At 38.7% G+C, this 25,098-nt stretch overlaps 1 protein-coding gene across 1 annotated transcript; it reads left to right on the top strand.

The window, feature by feature from the left end:
* Positions 1–2,494: 2,494 nt before the first annotated feature.
* On the top strand, positions 2,495–22,592 carry LOC308386988 (sodium- and chloride-dependent GABA transporter 2-like; the record flags this gene model as incomplete). Its single annotated transcript, XM_080866854.1, has 14 exons — positions 2,495–2,696; positions 2,794–2,928; positions 3,524–3,664; positions 4,997–5,078; positions 5,381–5,513; positions 10,354–10,488; positions 10,593–10,696; positions 10,812–10,936; positions 11,809–11,921; positions 12,013–12,147; positions 20,573–20,675; positions 20,847–20,947; positions 21,072–21,242; positions 22,233–22,592. The coding sequence occupies 14 exons, from the start codon at positions 2,495–2,497 to the stop codon at positions 22,347–22,349; spliced, it is 1,797 nt and encodes a 598-aa protein (XP_080722980.1). The 3' UTR covers positions 22,350–22,592.
* Between the last annotated feature and the right edge of the window lie 2,506 nt (positions 22,593–25,098).

Here is a 25,098-nt window from a genome sequence, read left to right on the forward strand (position 1 = left end):
CGCCCTCCTGTCAGCGTAGCCAGAATGAGCTCACTGATTTTCAGCCCAGCCGGCTCCAGTACCGCTGCAGTCCACCAGTGCAACAGCACTGCTGTACAAAACCTGCAGCTTTTCTTTGCCTTTAATTTTTTCCCCCAGTAGTTTGTTTTCCCGTATTTGCCAGATGACATACAACGCTTAGTTAAATTACATGCACGTCTTAAACACACAAATATCTGTATGACTTCTAATTTTCTGCTTCTAAACTCAGTCAAAACGGAGGTTATTGCACTCAGCCCTAAAAATCTTAGAAGCATGGTGTCTAACCAGTCTAGATGGCATTACCTTGACCTCCAGGAACACTCTAATTAAACTTTGAGACATTTTTGATGTTCAGTTTGCATATTAAACAAATGTGCAGAACCAAAGTTTAATTTAATATCCTTCTCTTCAGTTACCAGGTCTTGAATAATCACACATCATTATATTTTAAAAACCTCATAGTACCTTATTGTTCTAAGTTCTTTGCTCTCAGACTGCTGACTTACTTGTGGTTCCTATAGTTTCTCAGTGTTGAGTTTGCAGCAGAGCCTTCAGCTTTCAGGCCCGTCTTCGGTGAAATCAGCTTGCAGTTTGGATTCAGGACACAGACACCTCCTTTACTTTTAAGATAAGGCTTAAAACTTTCCTTTTTGATAAAGATTATAGTTAGGGTTTGGATCCAGTGACACTGAATCGTCCCTAAGTTATGCTGTCGTAGACTTAGACTGCTGGGGGCTTAGAGTTTCTTCTTCGTTCATCTGTTTTTCACTTAGTGAATATTTTTTAACTCTTTTTTTTTTATAGTTTGTCCTTTCTCCAGTCTCCCTCTGCTCTGTTCTTTCCCCCCTCATCCCCAACCCAGCATGCCAAATGGCTACCCCTCCCTGAATCTACTTCTTGATTTCTTCCTGTTAAAAGGGAGTTTTTCCTTCCCACTGTCACCAAGTGCTTCAACATCTGTATTGACTGATATTTAGGGTTTCTCTCTAACATATTGGGATCTTTAACCTATTATATAAAAAGGTAACAGTTGAGGTGACAGCTGGTTTTACTTGTCACTATATAAATAAAACTGAATTAAATGAACTGACATTTTGCAAAAGTTCACAGTTGGGGTGCTTCAGTGTCATCTTTCTGCCTTTGTATCATTTTCAGATCCTTGGTATTGAGTATTAGCGCAGTTTAAAGAGTAAGACAACTTATCTCGATCAGAAACTGCCAACACATGATAATTCATGATAAATAATTATAATGCATAACAAATAATTCTGCCCTGCCTTAAACAGTTAATTTTAAGGAGTCAAAGTTCTGAGGCTTATTGATTTAGAGCTTTTCTTCTGTTTGCAGGAGTAAACAGGAGTAGTTGCTTATTTTCTCTACAATAAATAAATAATGTGAAGATGCCTGTTAAAGTTCAAGGGCATGTCTATATCTTTACATTACTTTATTTATTAGTCAAACCAATAAAATAAGCAGAAAATTAAATGCGTATTATTCTCAGTGTGACATTTGGACTTTTTTGTGTTATAGAGAGCTGTGTGGTACGAAAAATAATGTTATAAATAATGCCACCTAAAGGTCGATCTAAGAATTGTGCGTAATTGCCTGTTGTTATGCACAATTCTTAGGTCCGTTAGGAACTATTGGCTGGACGTCGATTTTCTTATACAGAAAAACAAGACATTTAATGCTAAACTAAATTAATATGATAAATGTCGCTAGACTCTTCAGCTGTCTGAATCAATTTTTGACATTTTTTTTGAGTCAAAACAGTTTTAAAGGTCTTCTCTGAGTTCGAGATCCAAGTAAAGGTAAAAATCTGTTGTTTTTTCTGCATTTATTTGTTTACCGTACTATGAGTTAAGACATATGAGGCTATATAAAATAATAAATAAATAAATAAATAACCTCCTGAGAACCAGTCTATTCATTTATATCCTCTGTAATGGACATTTGTTTTTTGTCTTTATCTTTCGACTTATTTGAACTACCCTATAAGTCCATAAATACTAAATAGAGGAAATCCCGGGATTTCCATTGGTATCTGATTTTGTGTCTTTTATCTCCAAAGAGGAAGGAAATAACAAAAGAAAAGGTTTAATTGAGAAGATTCTTTTTTCCTTTATTCTCAGAAGGATGAATAATGTGTTGAAATGTTCAGTACCCCAGGCTTTGTTTTGCTGTCGGTGTCGGATGAATTAAGGCAGAGCAGTAGACCCCATCACAAGCTTCTTTCATCACTCTTTCCCCCCTGCACCCCAGAAAACACACATTTCTCTGCAGCTTAAGTAGGCGAGTACCCCTCTCAGCCAACACAAGTCACAGTAACAGGGCCAGCGTATCAGTGCCGTTGCCACATCAGTGGCATCTTTAGCTTCATATTCGTGTGATCAACCCCGTGTGAGTTTTAGTCCAGTGCGCGGGGAACTTTACACAGAAACAAAGGAAATCTGGCACCAAGTAAACTATTTAAATGGGGGAACAGATGACCACAAACGGCAAGAATGGCACCTCCACAGCTTGTGTGCCAAACAGTCACCCAGAGAAGGCTGAAGAGGTGGAAGGAAGGGGGCACTGGGGAACCAAAGCCGAGTTCATATTGACTGTGATGGGTGCGATCATTGGACCCGGGAATGTGTGGAGGTTCCCCTACCTGTGCTACAGAAACGGAGGAGGTGGGTGAAAGAAACGCTCTTAGTCGTCAAGCACATTTTGTCCACCAGTATTTTTTTCCTCCGTGCGTTAGAACGAAAAATTCCGCCTTTCTTACAGGTGTGTTTTTCATCCCATACATCTTGTTCATATTCACGTGCGGGATCCCCCTCTTTTTCCTTGAGACTGCCTTGGGACAGTACACTAGCCAGGGGGGAATTACTTGCTGGAGAAGGATTTGTCCGCTCTTTCAAGGTAATTAAAATAAACTCCCCCAAATTTTTCTCCGAAATGTCAGTCATACTTTATATATATTCAGTGAGTCCTTATATTTACCAACGGGCTTGTATCCTAGTCTATTTTTTATGCGTGCTCGATTATTCCCCTAGAAACAGAGCTGAGACCGCCTCCGTGTCCAAAAATGGTCTCGGTCCAACAACAAACAGTGTTGAGGCAAGGTGCCAGAGGGAAGTTGTTTACACTTCCAGTAGGAAAGTAATCACTGCTACTGGAAGAGGAAGAATGATAAATTATTTATGCTCATGTAAAAGATTATTACACGCATGATTGTTAAGTGTAAGAACCACATGAATGCATTTCATAAATATGTTGGTTACGTTCCATTTATATTCCTGCTTCATTGCACAACGACCTTATTTATATAATTAGACCTCTGCAAAGAGAAAGTGTTTACACAGTGTTTCGACTGACATTGCACTTGTATATAGCTTACGTCTGCGGTGTTTCCTTTGCGCACCTCTTAGCTCTTAGACTTTAGGTGCTGTGCAAGAACAGAACAGTTTCAATAATTGGCCATTACCAATTTTATTTATTTGTTTGTTCATTTTAGGCATGGGCTATGCCAGTCACTTAATCATCGCATTCAGTGCAACATCTTATATTATAATCTTGGCATGGGCGTTCTTTTACCTGTTCCAGTCTTTCAGTGGGGATTTGCCTTGGGCCACATGTGGACACTACTGGAACACAGGTACTACAGTACTGGTATATTCTAAAAAGCAGTGACTATTGTATGCATTGCTTGTTGTGTGCTGTAATAGTTTTGAATATAGAATATATGAAATATAATTTGAAGGCAACACCTTTGACACTGTAAATGGGCATTTTTACTTTGCTGATGTTTTATTTCCACATCAGTCCAGCTCTGAGGTCCTTACACTGGCTGCCTGTCCGTCAGAGGATAGACTTTAAAGTTCTGATGCTGGCCTATAAAGCTGTGAATGGTTTAGGACCAAAATACATCAATGACCTCCTGACCCAGTATGAACCTTCCAGATCCCTCAGGTCATCTGGATCCGGTCTTTTATCAGTTCCCAGAGTCAGAACCAGACACGGAGAAGCTGCATTCAGCTTTTATGCTCCTTATATCTGGAACAAACTCCCAGAAAGCCTCAGATCAGCTGAAACACTCAGTTTATTTAAATCCAGGTTGAAGACTTACCTATTCTCAGCTGCATTTGAATAAAGCACCAAATCCACACTTTTAAGCTTAAATTTCAAAACTTACACTAACTACTGATCTTATCTATTTCTGATTTTATCTGTTTTGATTTTATATACTGTTTTGTTTGTTTGTTAAGCTTAAATTTCAAAACTGATTTTATCTACTGTTCTGATTTTATCTGTTTTGATTTTATATACTGTTTTGTTTGTTTGTTTGTTTGTTTGTTAAGTGGGTTTAGAGCTCTGGGTAGCTCCCCAGCTGGGTCTAGACTGGGTTTAGAGAGTATTTTAAATTCAGGGAATTTAAAATAGAAAGTAGCTCGTCCACAGAAGGACTGGTAGCTCCCCATTACGATAAGGGTTCAGATCGCGCGAACAGGTGTGGGATTAGAGCTCTGGGTAGCTCCCCAACTGGGTCTAGACTGGGTCTAGAGAGTATTTTAAATTCAGGGAATTTAAAATAGAAAGTAGCTCGTCCACAGAAGGACTGGTAGCTCCCCTTACGATAAGGGTTCAGATCGCGCGAACAGGTGTGGGATTAGAGCTCTGGGTAGCTCCCCAACTGGGTCTAGACTGGGTCTAGAGAGTATTTTAAATTCAGGGAATTTAAAATAGAAAGTAGCTCGTCCACAGAAGGACTGGTAGCTCCCCTTACGATAAGGGTTCAGATCGCGCGAACAGGTGTGAAATGTGTGTGTTTAGTTAGTTAGTTTGTTTGCTTGTTTTAATCAATTTTAAATCATGCTTTTTTATTTGTTTTTGTTTCTAATGTCTCTGTAAAGCACTTTGAATCACCTTGTTGTTGAATTGTGCTATACAAATAAACTTGCCTTGCCTTGCCTTGCCTTCCCTATACCAGACTCATGCTTGGACTTAAGCCATCTGAATCTGAGTATGACGTCCAGACTGAACACTACTCTTCCTGCTGTGGAGTTCTGGCAGTAAGCATATAGTCAACTCACACAAGTTAAACAGAATGCTCCCCCCTCCTCCCCTTTTTCACTCCCCTCCCTCACTTGTCTCGTTCCCTCTCTCCTCCTTTCTTTATGATCATTTTCAGATGTTTTCTTTTAACTCTCCACTTCCTCCCACACTTTTTTTTTCCCTCATTCGTCAGTCATCCAATCTAGCACTCAGTTTTCCTCCCTCCCAATTTCCACATGTCCTTCCCTTTCACCTGCCATTCATTTGTGGTCTCCTGGTCTCCCTCTCACCCACATTACTGCTCCCTTCATTTGACCAGGCGTCGGGTTTTAAAGGTCTCTGGTGGTATTGAGGAAGTTGGGGGCTTGCGATGGGAACTGGTCCTTTGTCTCATCCTCAGCTGGATTATCTGCTACTTTTGTGTTTGGAAGGGTATCAAGTCGACAGGAAAGGTTAGTAATTTAAAAACTGAACATCTTTTTTTTTTTTTTTCCTTTAAAAAAACAAAGAAGAAAAGTTGTAATAGTATATCATAAAACCATTCTAAAAAGATTTTAAAAGTCCTGATAATGTGGCCTTGTGAAAGAATGTACATTAAAAAAAATAACAGAGGATTTAATCTAGAGCCTTGTGGAACACCGTGCTTGTTGACAGCAAACAAACAACAAAAAACAGTGACTCAGTACAAAAATCCAAGATGTCTGAATTAGCAATAAAAGAGCCTTTATTAAAAATCTAATCAATTTTTATTAGAGGGTTGCAGAATGTATGTATTTCCACATAAAATATGTATACATCATTGGGTTGTTTTATATTTGAAGGCTAAACCAAGGTTATTAGAGCTAACTCAAACTAAACTAAAAACTAACATGAGGCAGCTTAGTTAACTAAAATAAAAATAAATACTAGGCTTTTGAAAAAAAAAGAAAGAAAACAAAGTAAAATGTTTTGTGAAATTGGAAATAAAAATATAATAAAATATTGAGGGACTCACTTTTAGTATTTGTTCATTTTAAAATTTCAAACTAGCATAATAAGGATTTGATGTGCGTTTTTATTGAGACTTTGGATGTCTAAGACTGACTTTCTGAAATCTTGCTTGTGACCTATGCTTTCTATATAATCTTAAAAAGACTAAAACTAACACTAAACAAATACAAATAAACTGAAACAAACAGAACATTTTCAACATTTTCAAACAATAAAGACTAAACTGAAATCATCAAACCCATTCTAAAAACCAAATAAAAGGCAAGGCAAGGCAAGTTTATTTGTATAGCACAATTCAACAACAAGGTGATTCAAAGTGCTTTACAGAGACATCAGAAACAAAAACAAATAAAAAGCATGATTTAAAATTGATTAAAACAAGCAAATAAACTAACTAACTAATTAACAAACAAACAAACAACAGTATATAAAATCAAAACAGATAAAATCAGAACAGTAGATAAAATCAGTAGTTAAATGTAAGTTTTGAAATTTAAGCTTAAAAGTGTGGATTTGGTGCTTTATTCAAATGCAGCTGAGAACAGGTGAGTCTTCAACCTGGATTTAAATAAACTGAGTGTTTCAGCTGATCTGAGGCTTTCTGGGAGTTTGTTCCAGATATAAGGAGCATAAAAGCTGAATGCAGCTTCTCCGTGTCTGGTTCTGACTCTGGGAACTGATAAAAGACCGGATCCAGATGACCTGAGGGATCTGGAAGGTTCATACTGGGTCAGGAGGTCATTGATGTATTTTGGTCCTAAACCATTCACAGCTTTATAGACCAGCATCAGAACTTTAAAGTCTATCCTCTGACGGACAGGCAGCCAGTGTAAAGACCTCAGAGCTGGACTGATGTGGTCCACTTTTTTGGTCTTAGTGAGGACTCGAGCAGCAGAGTTCTGAATGAGCTGTAGTTGTCTGACTGATTTTTTAGGTAGACCTGTAAAGATGCTGTTACAGTAATCAAGCCTACTAAAGATGAATGCATGGACTAGTTTTTCCAGGTCCTGTTGAGACATCAGATCTTTTATCCTTGAAATGCTATATATATAAAAAAAATAGAAAATGCAAAACTATAATAACTCTGCTAAATGGGTATTGTGTTAGCTTGGGTAAAACTCCAACATCAGAAAAGCATAGTTTTATTCTCTGTTTTACTCATGCTTTAACATCTGGTCAAATTACACAGTAAGTATCAGCTGTATAATTGGCAATTAGAACCATTGATTCATGTATTTTTGAAGACATTTTCACATAGTTATAAAGCAAATAACTGCACTGTTGCACTGTTAAGACACTAACACAGGAGGTACAAGCAACCATTGAAAAAAAATTTTTTTTTTCTTCTGATTGTTGAAACTTTTGGCTAGTGGCTGCTGTAGCTTGCATGGTGCACGGGGTGAGTATTGCCCCATGACACAAACTGACGTCTGCAAACTCACATCCTACAATTCTCTATGTTAATGCATGCATTAGAAACACTAGAATAAAGGCACACAAACACAGTAGCTACTGGAGGGCACAGCACATTAAGTCAGTGTGTCATTACCCAGTCTTACATACCCATGCTTGATCAGGACTTGTTTTCATATTTTGATCTATACTGCTACCCCGTTATCCACATTTTTTCAATGTACAGTACAATTTGATAAATGTTGCTCAATAGGAGTTGCTCAGTATACATGATACAGCAGGGAAAAGCACTTTGCACATTCATCCAAAATTGAATGTGACAGATGTGACATCTGCAGCTGTTTCCTAACCCACTTATATGTCCAAGCACTGGTCCGTCTCCTGCTCCCAGTTTTCCTGTATACCTGTATTATAAGTGTCATTACTGCCTGATGTAATTGTCTGTCATAGCTACCCATCTCATGCCATTTATCTTGAATTTTGTTGCTAGCAATGCTTGTTGTGACATGTGCTGTTGTCCTTTTTTATGAAGAAGATGAAGGAAGTCTTTTTCTGGCTACATAAATGAATATACTCAGTCTCCAAATAGTCAAATGAAATAGTCTCTTCCTATGTTCTTTTAGGACACTGCTGAACATGCAGCAGCTATGTCTCCATCCTCTATTCAGTTTACATTTCAGATGCTTGCATGAAAACCATCTATGAACTCATTTGAATTAATCTGATACTGAAGTGTATGGTTTTCAAACTTGTCATTCATGAAATTTATGAGTAAAGGGGACAAGATTCAATGTTACAGTGGGGCAAAAAAGTATTTAGTCAGCCACCGATTGTGCAAGTTCCCCCACCTAAAATGATGACAGAGGTCAGTAATTTGCACCAGAGGTACACTTCAACTGTGAGAGACAGAATGTGAAAAAAAAATCCATGAATCCACATGGTAGGATTTGTAAAGAATTTATTCGTAAATCAGGGTGGAAAATAAGTATTTGGTCAATAACAAAAATACAACTCAATACTTTGTAACATAACCTTTGTTGGCAATAACAGAGGTCAAACGTTTACTATAGGTCTTTACCAGGTTTGCACACACAGTAGCTGGTATTTTGGCCCATTCCTCCATGCAGATCTTCTCGAGAGCAGTGATGTTTTGGGGCTGTCGCCGAGCAACACGGACTTTCAACTCCCGCCACAGATTTTCTATGGGGTTGAGGTCTGGAGACTGGCTAGGCCACTCCAGGACTTTCAAATGCTTCTTACGGAGCCACTCCTTTGTTGCCCGGGCGGTGTGTTTTGGATCATTGTCATGTTGGAAGACCCAGCCTCGTTTCATCTTCAAAGTTCTCACTGATGGAAGGAGGTTTTGGCTCAAAATCTCACGATACATGGCCCCATTCATTCTGTCCTTAACACGGATCAGTCGTCCTGTCCCCTTGGCAGAAAAACAGCCCCATAGCATGATGTTTCCACCCCCATGCTTCACAGTAGGTATGGTGTTCTTGGGATGCAACTCAGTATTCTTTGTCCTCCAAACACGACGAGTTGAGTTTATACCAAAAAGTTCTACTTTGGTTTCATCTGACCACATGACATTCTCCCAATCCTCTGCTGTATCATCCATGTGCTCTCTGGCAAACTTCAGACGGGCCTGGACATGCACTGGCTTCAGCAGCGGAACACGTCTGGCACTGCGGGATTTGATTCCCTGCCGTTGTAGTGTGTTACTGATGGTGACCTTTGTTACTTTGGTCCCAGCTCTCTGCAGGTCATTCACCAGGTCCCCCCGTGTGGTTCTGGGATCTTTGCTCACCGTTCTCATGATCATTTTGACCCCACGGGATGAGATCTTGCGTGGAGCCCCAGATCGAGGGAGATTATCAGTGGTCTTGTATGTCTTCCATTTTCTGATGATTGCTCCCACAGTTGATTTTTTCACACCAAGCTGCTTGCCTATTGTAGATTCACTCTTCCCAGTCTGGTGCAGGTCTACAATACTTTTCCTGGTGTCCTTCGAAAGCTCTTTGGTCTTGGCCATGGCGGAGTTTGGAGTCTGACTGTTTGAGGCTGTGGACAGGTGTCTTTTATACAGATGATGGGTTCAAACAGGTGCCATTCATACAGGTAACGAGTGGGGGACAGAAAAGCGTCTTACAGAAGACGTTACAGGTCTGTGAGAGCCAGAGATTTTCCATGTTTGAGGTGACCAAATACTTATTTTCCACCTTGATTTACGAATAAATTCTTTACAAATCCTACCATGTGGATTCATGGATTTTTTTTTCACATTCTGTCTCTCACAGTTGAAGTGTACCTCTGGTGCAAATTACTGACCTCTGTCATCATTTTAGGTGGGGGAACTTGCACAATTGGTGGCTGACTAAATACTTTTTTGCCCCACTGTATGTGTGCAGTGTGTGACAGGTTTCTTATTGTAAGATCTAAATGGTGCAAAATCGATACAAAGCATAACTTGGCTGGGATTAGTTGAAGTTTCTTTCAACTTTCCAAAGAACAGTTTTGGCAAAGTATTTAGTAAGCTTTACACCATGTTTTAAAGCACTGATTAGTAATATCAGAAGAGCAGCTATAAAGAAAAGCTGTTGGTGTGATTTTTATCATTTCAAAAGGTAAGTAATATTCACGTTTAAGCTAAACATTACACTGGAAGTTATAGTGATCTGATTAACGTTGTGGGAACTGTTTATTTCAAGAGTAATACACCCAAGATGCTACTAATGTGCCACACCAAAGCTGGATTTAGGAAAGCAAGCGTGCAATACAGTAAAACTAAAGAAAAAAATATGAATAAAATAATGAAATGACAGGTCAAAACAAACTATAACTTTCTTTACCATCTCTTTTCTCTGTTTTTTTTTTTTTTTTTTTCAGGCAGCCTACTTTACAGCAACCTTCCCCTATGTCATGCTATTTGTTTTGCTTATACGTGGTGTTACCCTCCCAGGGGCAAAGGATGGGATCATTTATTACCTCTACCCTGACATTTCTCGCCTGTTAGATGCCCAGGTAAAGAAAGCACATAGAGACCCGAGATCAAAAAAGCTAGATGTTTTACAGTGACATTCATGCACTACAGACACACACACGATGATTTTGTTTGACCTTTCCAGGTGTGGATGGATGCTGGCACTCAAATCTTCTTCTCTTATGCCATTGGCCTTGGTTTCCTCACTTCTCTTGGGAGTTATAACACTTACAACAACAACTGTTATAAGTAAGTCCAGTACTAACTGTCATAAAGATCATTATGATCATCTTTTAAGTTGAGCATCAGCATCTACAACATCTGTGTCTAAGTATTTCTACTTACCATATTCATTTTATTGCAGGGACTGTTTCTACTTTTGTCTGCTGAACAGTGCCACGAGCATTGTGGCAGGCTTTGCCATTTTCTCTGTGTTGGGTTTCATGACATATGAACAAGGAGTGGATATTTCTGAAGTAGCAGAATCAGGCATGTACTGTCTCGCTTCAGTTCAACTATATACTGGACATGAGAGTGGCAGTTTCATACATTTTCTTTGAGGCTTTCTGGTGTTGTAAAAATATTCAGGAAACCTGCATGGCAGCAAACTTTTCACCCTTTGGGAAGATCTTGTGATTCTTCTTTTCTTTCTTTCAATCATAAGAAGCTTTCTGGCAGAGCTCATATGTTGCTCTGCCATTTTATTTCTCTTTTGATATTTTGGCTTAAACTTGAATCATCTTAGTTAAGGTGAGTCTGATTAAAGCTAACCAGTGGATACTAGGAATGCAGAGGATAAAGTTGGCAACCCTGTATTATTATCAGCAGATAATAATACAGGGTTGCCAACTTTCAGGCCTTTTGGGAAGGTGGCTAATAGTTGAGGCATGTAACTATATTTATTATAGGCAATTAATTGGTATTAATTCATTTTTGGTATATATATATATATATAAAGTAATAATCTGGCTCATCAAACCTTAAAATTTTTCTTTTTGAGGGAATCAGTAAGACAATAATGCCAAATTAGTTTCCACAGCTAGTACACCAGTATGGCTAGGCAATAAAAGTCTATGACGCTAGAAACATGGTTGAGCAGCTGAACTAAAATAACAAGCAAAAACAGGAACTTTAAATGGATTGTACTGCAGACCACAAGGCAAACTGCTGTGGCTGACAAAACAATAACAACAAAAAAGGATGTTTTTGTAAAGAAATTGATGGATCCCTTGGCCTCTCCTTTAGCACCATAATAGAGATAAAAGCAATAAGACAGTATACTGAAGTATCCACACATAACGATTCCTGTCTGTGTCCTATAATTTACATCTTTGATCTGTCTTTACATTATTTGTTTGTAGGTCCAGGGTTGGCATTCATTGTTTACCCCCGTGCTGTAGCCATGATGCCAGTGCCCCAAGTGTGGTCGGTGTGTTTCTTCCTCATGATCATTCTGCTTGGGTTGGATAGTCAGGTACTAATCCACGTTAGAGTATGCATGAATGAAGAAATGGAATACTATGTGACTAATGAACAAACCGTGTGTTGCAATTGGTTCCTTACAGTTTGTTGGTCTGGAGTGTGTGATGACATCACTGGTTGATCTTTTTCCTTGCCTGCATCAAGGTTATAGACGTGAGCTGCTTCTGCTGGCTGTATGCTGTACCTGCTGTTTGCTGGGACTCTCCTTGGTCACTGAGGTACGTATTCAGTACAGACGGAGCTACACGATAAGAAAACATTAAGGAAGTTTTTGATACTGTTTGACCGATATAGCTCTTAATGTGATTTGTAGTGAGACTGAAAGAACTATGTAAGGTATGTAGTCAACTACTAACTAAACCTTAGTTATTGACACTACATGTTTTAGTGTACAGGTAGAATCAAGGGAAGTGGCCTCTACTGGAACACATTTAAAAAATAGGGATGAAACAGTGGGGTTAAATCCATGTATTCTGGGGGGCTAAGACAGATCTAATGAAAAATAAACGAACAGAATAAACTTATACTATAAATCTTATATCTAAACATTTAGTTTTACCTAAAAATGAGACCGCTATGGTGTGCTAACTAGAATACAGTTCATATTTAGGAGTTTTTTCCCCAAGGATCCAATTTCCAAGTATGGAAAAATTCTTTTACATAGCAAGAACACGTATGTGCTCCAGATGTGAGTTTGATCAATTTTGGTTTTGGTGTAACACTATAACCCGCAACTGAAATCCTTTACTCTTGTCACTGTGCAAAACAAGTATTGCATGTTGCATTCTTGCTCTTTTATCTCCAGGATTACTGCTACTGTGGTGTATACTTTATGAATGATGCCTTTGAGTTGGGGGAGTTGTATCTGGGGATTGCGTGGGTTGCATTTGGCCACGGTTTCCATGCTAAGTAGAGCGGATGCAGCTGTCATGACTGGTGGTTGGGTATCACTTACCTTTGTAACACTGCCTTTTTATACTGGTTCCAACTTAGTATCTTAGCAGGGTTCCCACTGCACTAGAGCCTCTATAGCTCCAGCTGTGACTGACGCTTCCTTCTTTTGACGTTCCAGCTCTAGAAAACAGCTGCATTTTAATTATGTATTTGGGTCTTCTGCTCATCTAAGGTTTTTGAATATGTTGCTGTAGCTTCTCAGTACTTGCTCATATGTGTCTTGTTCTAGTAATGCACTTTAATCAGCATGTCCTGCTTGCCTGACATTCAATGCAAAGATTGTGGTTTGACGCTACAGCAATATTTCTCTTGCTCATGTTTCAGTGTAAGCTTGTGCATTAATCAATGCTTTGTTGTGTTCTTTAAATGAATTAATGGCTTTGCTGTAATATTTAACCTATTTAACACAAGCTAAAGTTAAATTTAAGGTGACAGTTAAATATATATGGCTGACATACATATGGTTTTTAATTATTTTAACTGGCAAAATAATATACACAAAATTTTGTGATTGGATACCATTTAATTATTGAAGTTCCAACCAAGATATAATAATTTATTTGATTCCAAATTACTATTAATAAGAAAAGACAAATTTAAGTTTATTTACCCCATATCAGTCACCTGAAGTAAAATAAAATTCACAATAATGCACCTCGATTGAATTTTCAAGTTTTAACACTTTCAAAATATCTATGTGGTTATTTTATTAAGGTTAAAATCATGTGCACTTAATTAACTAATTATCAGCAAGTGTGACCACGTCTATAATAGTGGATGTTTTGGCAGTTTGCTGGTCTGGAGCACTCAGGTGAGTGTTAACACTATGCCATGCTATTCTGGGAGTGGACATTTTTAAGATTAGGCCATACAATGCCCGGGGAAAAAAAACTCTAAGCCTCAGTTAGCATGTTGAAGTTTATAATAGAAAAAAAAAACTGAATAAGTAGGGCTTGCCTGGAAGGCTTACTAAGAGAAAACATTTTTTCCTCTAAAAAGAGTATGACAGATTCGGTTTAGCTTTGCAAAGCAGCATCTGAAGAAACCACAAGTATGCTGGAACAATGTCCTTTGGACAGACAAGATCAACGTGGAGATGATTAGCCATAATGCACAGAGTCACAGATGTCAAGCAACTCATGAAGTTTACATTACTTGCTGGAGGAGGGGTGATGAATCAGGCTTGCTATGCAGCTTGCAGTCATTGAGCAGAACATGCCGTAGTATTTTAGAGTCAAATGTGAGACCAACTTGAAACTAAAGCTTGGCTGAAACTGGGCCGTGCAACAGGATAATGATTCCAAGCACAACAACAAATCCAAAACAGAATGGCTGACAAAGAAAAATAAAAATCAAGACGCTGCAATGGCCCAGACCTCAAACAGACTGAAATGCTGCAGTGGAGCCTTAATAGAGCTATGCATAAATAAATTGTTGTAGGGAAGACTTGGCTAAAGTTTCTCAGAATCAGAATATTTTATTAGTCATTGGGGAAGACTGGGCTAAAATTCTTCCACAATGACATTAGAAACCAATAAAGAAGTTATTGCTGCGAAAGGGGTTTTTATAAGGTGTTATGTCATGGATGTGCAGGCTTTTGGATTGAGCACTCATAACAAGCCAGATGATTCATTTCTTCTTTAGCCTGGAGCATGTGGTGTCTGTGTGTTCCAAAAATGTCAATTCATGACCATAGAGCAGTTTTTTACTCCATGTCCATGTTGAATGAGCTCTGGCACAGAGATACAGTGGGGCAAAAAAGTATTTAGTCAGCCACCGATTGTGCAAGTTCCCCCACCTAAAATGATGACAGAGGTCAGTAATTTGCGCCAGAGGTACACTTCAACTGTGAGAGACAGAATGTGAAAAAAAAATCCATGAATCCACATGGTAGGATTTGTAAAGAATTTATTCATAAATCAGGGTGGAAAATAAGTATTTGGTCAATAACAAAAATACAACTCAATACTTTGTAACATAACCTTTGTTGGCAATAACAGAGGTCAAACGTTTACTATAGGTCTTTACCAGGTTTGCACACACAGTAGCTGGTATTTTGGCCCATTCCTCCATGCAGATCTTCTCGAGAGCAGTGATGTTTTGGGGCTGTCGCCGAGCAACACGGACTTTCAACTCCCGCCACAGATTTTCTATGGGGTTGAGGTCTGGAGACTGGCTAGGCCACTCCAGGACTTTCAAATGCTTCTTACGGAGCCACTCCTTTGTTGCCCGGGCGGTGTGTTTTGGATCATTGTCACGTTGGAAGACCCAGCCTCGTTTCATCTTCAAAGTTCTCACTGATGGAAGGAGGTTTTGGCTCAAAATCTCACGATACATGGCCCCATTCATTCTGTCCTTAACACGGATCAGTCGTCCTGTCCCCTTGGCAGAAAAACAGCCCCATAGCATGATGTTTCCACCCCCATGCTTCACAGTAGGTATGGTGTTCTTGGGATGCAACTCAGTATTCTTCTTCCTCCAAACACGACGAGTTGAGTTTATACCAAAAAGTTCTACTTTGGTTTCATCTGACCACATGACATTCTCCCAATCCTCTGCTGTATCATCCATGTGCTCTCTGGCAAACTTCAGACGGGCCTGGACATGCACTGGCTTCAGCAGCGGAACACGTCTGGCACTGCGGGATTTGATTCCCTGCCGTTGTAGTGTGTTACTGATGGTGACCTTTGTTACTTTGGTCCCAGCTCTCTGCAGGTCATTCACCAGGTCCCCCCGTGTGGTTCTGGGATCTTTGCTCACCGTTCTCATGATCATTTTGACCCCACGGGATGAGATCTTGCGTGGAGCCCCAGATCGTGGGAGATTATCAGTGGTCTTGTATGTCTTCCATTTTCTGATGATTGCTCCCACAGTTGATTTTTTCACACCAAGCTGCTTGCCTATTGTAGATTCACTCTTCCCAGTCTGGTGCAGGTCTACAATACTTTTCCTGGTGTCCTTCGAAAGCTCTTTGGTCTTGGCCATGGCGGAGTTTGGAGTCTGACTGTTTGAGGCTGTGGACAGGTGTCTTTTATACAGATGATGAGTTCAAACAGGTGCCATTCATACAGGTAACGAGTGGGGGACAGAAAAGCGTCTTACAGAAGACGTTACAGGTCTGTGAGAGCCAGAGATTTTCCATGTTTGAGGTGACCAAATACTTATTTTCCACCTTGATTTACGAATAAATTCTTTACAAATCCTACCATGTGAATTCATGGATTTTTTTTTCACATTCTGTCTCTCACAGTTGAAGTGTACCTCTGGTGCAAATTACTGACCTCTGTCATCATTTTAAGTGGGGGAACTTGCACAATCGGTGGCTGACTAAATACTTTTTTGCCCCACTGTAAGAGCAGTGTTTCTGGATTGTGTCCACATAAGGCTTTTTCTTTGCCTTCATCTGCATTTGTGGGTGACGTGGCAGACAATGATTTCTGGAAGTGATCCTGAGACTAGTAGTGCAGTGATTTCCATGACAGAATCATGCCTGTTTTTAATGAAGTGCTGTTTGAGAGCTTAGGGATCTCAGGCATCTAATATTAAGAATCAGCCTTGTCCATATTCAGTCTTGTTGACAGACAACATGTTATGTACACATAGATGATAAGTTGTTTACAGTCTTCACAATTTTACAATTTACAATTTGAAATTGTGAGATGGAACGGTTGGAAAAGTGAAGATGAAGTCACCTGTGTCCCAAATTTTCTTGTTGAATCGCTGCATATTGGAGAAGTGAAAATGTTTTTTAGCTGGAGGATCCGGTCTTTTAGAATCAGAATCAGAATACTTTATTAATCCCGAAGGAAATTATGGGTTACAGCAGGCAGCATGCTAATGGCGGATCCGCACTTACAAAGGAACCTTTATAAGTGTAGGGCAACTAAACTGGCCAAACGGAGCTCCAACACAAGCATAATGTAATTAGAGTACCATACCTGGAATGAATGTAGAAAAACATTAAAAGAGATGTCTTTTATCTCAAAAATCTCTTTAAAAACACCACAGAAGAGAAGTTTCTATGATGAAGCACAATGCAAAATCTGGTAGTTAAAACCACCAGCTTTACTAGATATATATATATATATTAGGAAATCAGAGTGTCATTACAGTTAGTTTGTATGTATGTATATATGTATATATGTATATATGTATACATATATATATATATATATATATATATATATGTATATATATATATATATATATATATATATATATATATATATATATATATATATATATATATATATATATACATATATATGTATATATATTACCACGGTGGTCCCCGTGGTAATCGGAGCACTAGGTGCGGTGACTCCCAAGCTAGGCGAGTGGCTCCAGCAGATCCCGGGAATAACTTCGGAGATCTCTGTCCAGAAGAGCGCAGTCCTGGGAACAGCTAAGATACTGCGCAGGACCCTCAAGCTCCCAGGCCTCTGGTAGAGGACCCGAGCTTGAAGGATAAACCGCCCGCAGGGGCGTGCTGGGTGTATTATTTATTTATTTATTTTATATATATATATATATAATAGGGTGCAACGATACTCGTATCGATATTGAACCGTTCGATACAGTGCTTTCGGTTTGGTACGCATATGTATCAAACAATACAAAATTTTTAATTTATTTTATCAAGTTTCCTTCTGCTGTCTGTGTTGAGCGCTCAGTGGATCTGTGCTCGACAGTGCAACCTAGGCGAAGTAGTTGAACACAGATTCACTGAGCGCAGCGCAAGCTAGCGAGACAGAAGTTGCAACATGGAAAATTGAACCTCCCCCACCCTCATTCAGATCTGGGGCCCGTTCTTCGTACGTCGTTTACTACATCCAAGATCAAATGACACATCCAAGACCAAATCATCGCGCTAACCGTGAGCTCGCTAATCCGGTTCTCCGAACACACCTGCTGTTGACGATTAGTACAGCTGGATGAAGTAATGTGAGATCACTGGGTGTCGTAAAAGGGGCTACGCATCGATAGTAGAAACATTGATCAGCAACCCTCTGATTGGTCGGCGAAAATGTCGAAGGAGCGCGCTCGGTATTTTTCGGCAGCAGAGCAAGAACTCTTGAGTGAGGGATTTCAGGAGTTTCAGAGTTTAATCAGAACACAAGGGAACACTGCAAAGGCTGCAAAAGCAAGGAGAGAGGGCTGGCAGAAAGTTGCTGACAAATTAAACTCGTAAGTGATTTAATAATAACAATAATAATGGATTGGATTTATATAGCGCTTTTCAAGGCACCCAAAGCGCTTTACAATGCCACTATTCAGTCACTCTCACATTCACACACTGGTGGAGGCAGCTACGGTTGTAGCCACAGCTGCCCTGGGGCAGACTGACAGAAGCGAGGCTGCCATATCGCGCCATCGGCCCCTCTGGCCAACACCAGTAGGCGGTAGGGTAGATTTATTATATTACGCTATATTATCCAATATTATATTACATTATATTATATTATGTTATATTATATCCCCTTACACATTAGAGCCACAACAGGACCCACTAGAACATGGGAACAAGTAAAAGTGAAATATAGGAATATTCTACAGAATGGTAATATTTATCACTTATATTGCTTTTCGTCTCTTGAAAAGAGACCCTGAAATAATCTGTTTGTTTGTTCATAACAGCAACCAAGAAAAGGGCAGAGCAAAAAAAAAAGACAGGTGGTGGTCCTGCACCCCCTCGTCAACAAGTTGGTTAAGTGAATAATACCCTCACGGGAAAATCGATATCTCTCAATGAGCACACTGTCGCGCTGAGCTAAAGGATCCTGTCTGTCCCGCAATATACGCTGAATTCTGAGGACTCTCCTTATCAATCTTGCACCTTCCGCAATGGGTGGCTCGCGTATACGGACAGGACATGGCTGCGACAGGCTTCCCAAATCCACCTTCGCTTTTATAGCCGTGGTCTCTCATCTTGATTACACGAAGTAATTTGCAATTACTACTCTGAAATATGACTTACATCTGTAATAATAGTACATTTCCCTTTTTTAGGAAATGACCTGTATGTATCTGTGTGAAATCAATAGAAGGATCAAGTGCTGCATTATCTTTAGTTACATTGATGTTATTTATTTATGGTGAAACAGTGGTGGAATATCGCTGTTGCTTTCGTATAAATGAAGCGGACATACCTGCGTGGCCGCGATCTAATCCTGTTTGCATAAAGTAAACCTGCTCCCGAGCAGGTTTACGCTTACGGCTCTGTTGCTATGGCAGCAAGTCCCGGATGAGCTTCGGGGAACCGAACGATCCAAGATCACGCGAAATCGTCAACAATCTAATCCAGCTAACTTACTTAGCGAGGTACGAAGAACGGGCCCCTGGCCTTTGGAACTATTTTGGTTTTCATGTGAAGTATGACCCTGAAGGTAAGCGCGTCATGGACTAAAGTAAAACAGTATGTCGGATGTGCCACACAATGCTCAATTACATGGGTGGGAACTAGTGGTTAGCGCAGTTAGCTCGTTAACGTGTTGGCCGTCCAGCCCCACACATGGGGCGATCCGCGGTAGCTCGTTAACGGAGATTTGCCGTGTTGTGGCGTAAACATCACTTCAGATTAACGCTGACAGCACTAGTGGGAACACAACAAATATGACTGCACATTTACTCCGACATCATCCTAGTGCAAAGACAAGTGGAAACAGACAAAAACAACAAGCACGCATGCTACAAACTTTACCCGAGTCATTTAGACAGCCGTTAGCACATGATTCTCCTTATGGGGACCTGATATGTTTAATATGCTGCTGAGAATATAGCCCAGAAGAAGCGTATAGTATAGCTTTTATTTTGGAAAGAGCCATTTCTCTGTAATAAACTCTCTTTTCCAAAGATGAGTGATTTCTCGATCAGATAGATTTATTTTTTTCTTACTTTTTTGTTTCAGCAACATTAAATTTAAAAACTGTACTTTTGAGTTAAAATATATATTTATAATTTTAATAAATGACAAATTAAAAAAGCATGAACACTTTTTTGTATCGAAAAAATATCGAACTGTGACACCAAAGTATCGAACCGAACCGTAAATTTTGTGTATCATTGCACCCCTAATATATAACTGTAATGACGCTCTGATTTCCTAAATTTTAACAGAAAGAAAAAGACACTGATCAGAAGAGATTTCGTTTGATAAGGTGGATTTCAAGATTCTGGCAAAAGGCCTATAATAGTTACCCTTTTCTTGGAAAACACTTTTAATTTTAAAAACTTTGCACTGCAAAAGTTTTTAGATAACAGATCTGAGATCACTCTGGTTAAGTCTCAAAATGGCAAAGACATAATTAGGCAACATACACGGGAGCTACAACAACTTACTGTTTTCTGGTGTAATATACAATTTTACAGTATTACCATGGCAACCACAATTAGAATAAACATCAGAATTTTTATATAAGTTTTATAAGTTTGCATCTAATTGGTATAAAACCATCAAACTGCTTTAGTAAATTTTTAATTACTCTATTAAAATGTAAATTGCTCCAGTAAACCCTAAGGAAAAAAAATGCATTATAAAGTCATGCCAAGGGACATGACCAAGCATGCTTGTGTCAACTGTTGTGAGTGAGACTGAGTATGTCTGTGATTAGCTTTATTTCCTAACTTTCTTTTTATCATTGGATTTGAACGACTGTGTATTATTCCCCCTGTCCTTTTTTGTTTTTTTAGGGAGGAATGTATCTGCTCCAGCTGTTAGATCATCATGTCTGTAGTGGCACCACTCTGCTGCTTCTCTCTTTTTGCCAGTCTGTGAGCATTGGCTGGGTGTATGGTAAGTCAGACAAATAGCCAACCAATTACAGACTGTGTTGTGACAAAAAAAAAAGACGCTGCTCAGATTCAGAACAATTTTCATTGAGACAAAGACCAGCGTCTGCTTGTTTGGTATAGATTAGTTTGAAATAAATGGTTGGTCTTTCTAATAGCTCTCTTTTACCTAAAGGTGCTGATCGTTTTTATGGTAACATCTCAGACATGATTGGCTATCGTCCACACCCATTCATGAAGTACTGTTGGCGCTACATCACTCCTTTGACCTGTTTTGTAAGTCATGTCATATAATAATGTGTAATTTGTGTTTCCCTTTCCACAGTTTTGGCACTGCAGAGTATTCACACTTTTCAGTTTCACACTGAAGAATAATCCACTTTGTCTTATTTCATCACAGGGCACCTTTATCTTCTCCATTGTCAGATATTCCCCGCTGAAGTTCAGTAGCACTTATGTTTATCCACTCTGGGCCAACATCTTGGGCTGGTTCATTGCCACAGTCTCCCTCTCCCTCATTCCACTGTTTCTATTATATAAAATAATCCAGGGAAAGGGCACTCTTCGACAGGTGAGCCTTTTTTCTCTCAAAAATTGTGGAATCAGTATGAGATGGCTTATATTTGATGGGGAAGGGATTCACTTTTAAGAACCATCACTGACAAAGAAAAACAATAACTTATGACATACATTGAGCATTCACTGTTTTTATTGTTTATCTATGCTTAGTTATTTTGGTGTATTAATAGACAGAATAGTTTTTATCAATGGGAAAAGCTGTTAAATGTATGAAAATGCAGTTAAAAGTCCAAAACCTATGACCCTGTTCACATTTTCCAAAGCAGTCCAGTCTGAGTTGGAGACTTTGGTTGGCTGATTCTGGCCCCTGGGTCTGAGAAAAGTGTTTGGATTTTCCCGCATTGTTAAATTCAGTGTTTGAACATTTTTAAAGAGTTTTGGGGGATGAATGACGTAATTGAATGTAGTTGTGCTTTTTTTTTGTTTAAATCTGGGCAATTATATAGAAACAGAGGTCTTAACCTGGGTATGTTCAAGAATTGTTAAATACAACTTGGACTGCATACACTGAATCCCTGCCTTTTACCAGGAGTATCAGCAGGAGATCTCAAATCATCTTACATAAGAATGGGTTTATGGAAAACACTTTTAGAATTAATACATGGAAAACAATGTATCTAGACTCTTTTTTTCTGTTTAATTAGCGAGCCTTACTCCACCATAATGTGACCGTGGCCTCTGAGTTTCATGTTAAGTCAGTTCTGTTCTACTGCTGCAAATACTTATCAGCACACTAAACGTATTTCACCTTTTTTGTGTTTTTATTACATCTTCATGAAATGTCAAATTATAATATTGTAATACTGAATTGTTCTTTTACAGGAAAACTGAATGCAATTCTTTCATTGGTTGTAAAGTTTCAAGATTGTATTTAATTGTGCCTCATATCTTCCAAAAATGTTAATCAAAAATCTATTTAAAGATGGCTTTTTTTAAATCCTCAAAACAATTACAATCTACAATTTATCCTTTCTTTCCTCAGCGTTTCTTAGAGCTCTGCCAGCCTGATCAAAACCTCCATCTTGCTTTGGGACGAGATGGTACAGCAGACCACACAGACCTCGCTTCTTTATCATGCAATGGGGAAAACACTCAATGAACACAATAACATAACGGACATTGTAAATTACTCTCTGCTCTTCTGAGCTTTTATCCATCTAATGAAACTTAAAGAGTGCTTTGAAAAGAACAAACATGCCCTGAAATTTTTACCTACAGCTTTCACATTTGTACCTTACCTTAGTTTACCTTTATCTAATTATATTTCATCTTTAAGCTTTAATATCTTCAATAGCAATAAACATATATTATCAAAATATATTAGAACAAGCTTATGTACTGTTTATATAGTTTGTCTTAAGCGAGCTGAATAATAGAACTGCACACACACACACACACACACACACACACACACACACACACACACACACACACACACACACACACACACACACTCACTCATATAATTTTAAGCTGCGTTACCATTTCATATGAATAAATAAATCCCATGTAGTGATGGGATCAAAATGCTGGCATTCTGATCCATGAGAAGGCAACTCTGTAGTCAGTACTACATTATTCCATGACTAAAGTACTCATGTAGTACCCATCTGTAAACTCAGGCGTAGTTTTGAACTCATCTGTTAATTCTTGTAACTGTATCTAGACCGTTTACCAAATCTGTCCAGACAATTGTTACTATTAATTCAATTATTATTTTTTATTATTTTGTATCGGTATTGTTTGTTTTGCTTAGTCACTTTGTTCATTTCATTTCAGTTTCAAATATTTAAAAGTGTTTGCTTCTTCATTTTTTCCATAACATGGAGGGTTTTGTATTAAATTCAGAATGTGATTTGCAATAATGACGTCCCAGTCTCAAAAAACACATTCTTCTTGTGGTGTTGTGTTGATAATTTTGACCAAAGGGACAGACTAAAGCTGAAGAAATTTTCTGTATATTATTATTTTAGCTTAGATTCAATACGATATGAAAAGTGGAAAAAGCAGCCAAAATCTACAGAAAGGCTGAAGACCACTTAAAAATTCTACAAGAATATTTTGCTCCTTGTAGGGTAGGTAACTGTATTGATCTGACAATGGAAATTGTTGTGTTACCGCAGCAATATAAAGAATAGGAAGCAAAATATGAAGAAATGAGGAGTGGCTTCCAACGTACTGTAAGTATTTCTGTTTCGCAATTTCTTGAATGAAAAAATTAACCCTAAATATTTTTTTGTGCAATAAAGCAGATTATTTAATTATTTTATTAAAGAGAAAGAGAAAATAAATATTTTCCACTTAGTGAACCAAACTATAATTTTTATATATATATATAATTACAAAGTGTGTGTCTGTTGGTAAAATAAGTGTTGGACACGTCACCAGTTTTCAAAGTAAATATATTTCTAAAGGTGCTATTGACACGAAATTATCACTAGGTGCCAGTAACAACTCATCCAATCTACACATGCAAAGAAATAAAAACATAGAGGTCTATAAATTAAGTTATGTGTAATAAAAAAGTACTGAACTCACTTCGTGAAATGTATTTTCAAAAGCCTTTGTTGGTGATGATGTCTTCAAGATCCTGTATTGAGAAACTTGTCTCATGCATTCCCCCAAATGGATTTTGGTCCATTCTTCCACACAAACTATTTATACTTTTTTCCACTCCTGCACACTGGGCGTGGACCACCCATAATTTTGTTGTACATATAAAATGACAATAAAGGGCTACTCTATTCTATTCTAAATCCTGACTGTTCTGTGGATTCAGGTGACTGGCCAGCTTCCACCAGCTTTAATTCCTTCTCTGAAACCAAATGAGAGTTTCCTTGGGTGTGTTTGGTGAACTGATGTTCTTTTCACTTCCAGGATTATGGCCCCAACAGTGCTCACTGGAACCTTCAGTAGCTGAGAAATTAACCAATAACCAACACCATCAGTATGTTTTGCTACCATGAGGGTGCCAAGGTCTTGAGAGAACTCACTGGTTTAACCCATCATTAGATGCTTCTTGTGTGTGAAACATTGGTAATTTTCATAGCCCATCAGTTGGACTGAACCAGCTGATAATGATTTACACTGAGTGGCAGGATTGCTTTCTAATGCATGGATTAGATGGATTATTACTGACATCTGGTGAGAATCTAGTGAGAATTCCATGTCAAAAGCACCTTTTGAAATATACATTTACTTAGAAAACTGGTGATGTGTTCAATACTTTATTTCTATATATAAATTCCCGACTCATCTCTGTAGGCAGTCATTACCCTTTAAGCTCAGGTTCTCTACCCAAGGCCTGGGAAGTTGAGGGTCCTGCACTGTATCTTTGCTGTTCGTAGGACTGCGCTCTTCTGGACAGAGATCTCGAGTGGTCCAGTTATCCCTGAAACCACTTCTCTGGTGAGCCTGGTGAATGAAAGAGATGGGCTGGGGCTAGAGGTGCCCAACGTACAAATCTTATAGATCACTATTTTGAAACGCATCATGGCCTCCACACGCTGCATATCCTGCCTTCTTGGATGACCTGATCATCCACTGTGACACCTGGGTGGAGCATGTGCACTAGGTGGCCACGGTCCTGAGGCCGGCAAGAATCACGGCCAACCTATGCAGATTTTAAAGCAATTCTTAATTTAAACACTATAAAATATATAGGTGAAGTACATATACTGGAAAAAGCACCCAAAAAAATCGTACATAAAATACAGCTTTGTGTTTTTTCAGTGTTTATTTGTTAATTCCATTTCAGGACACAGTTTCTCATTCTTAATTTAAATTGCCCATTTAATGATGTGTGGGTGGCATGACCATGCACAACAAAGTTCTGAGTTATTTTTCAG

This window comes from Rhamphochromis sp. 'chilingali' (genome assembly GCF_963969265.1).
Source record: "Rhamphochromis sp. 'chilingali' genome assembly, chromosome: 19".
Taxonomy (NCBI): domain Eukaryota; kingdom Metazoa; phylum Chordata; class Actinopteri; order Cichliformes; family Cichlidae; genus Rhamphochromis; species Rhamphochromis sp. 'chilingali'.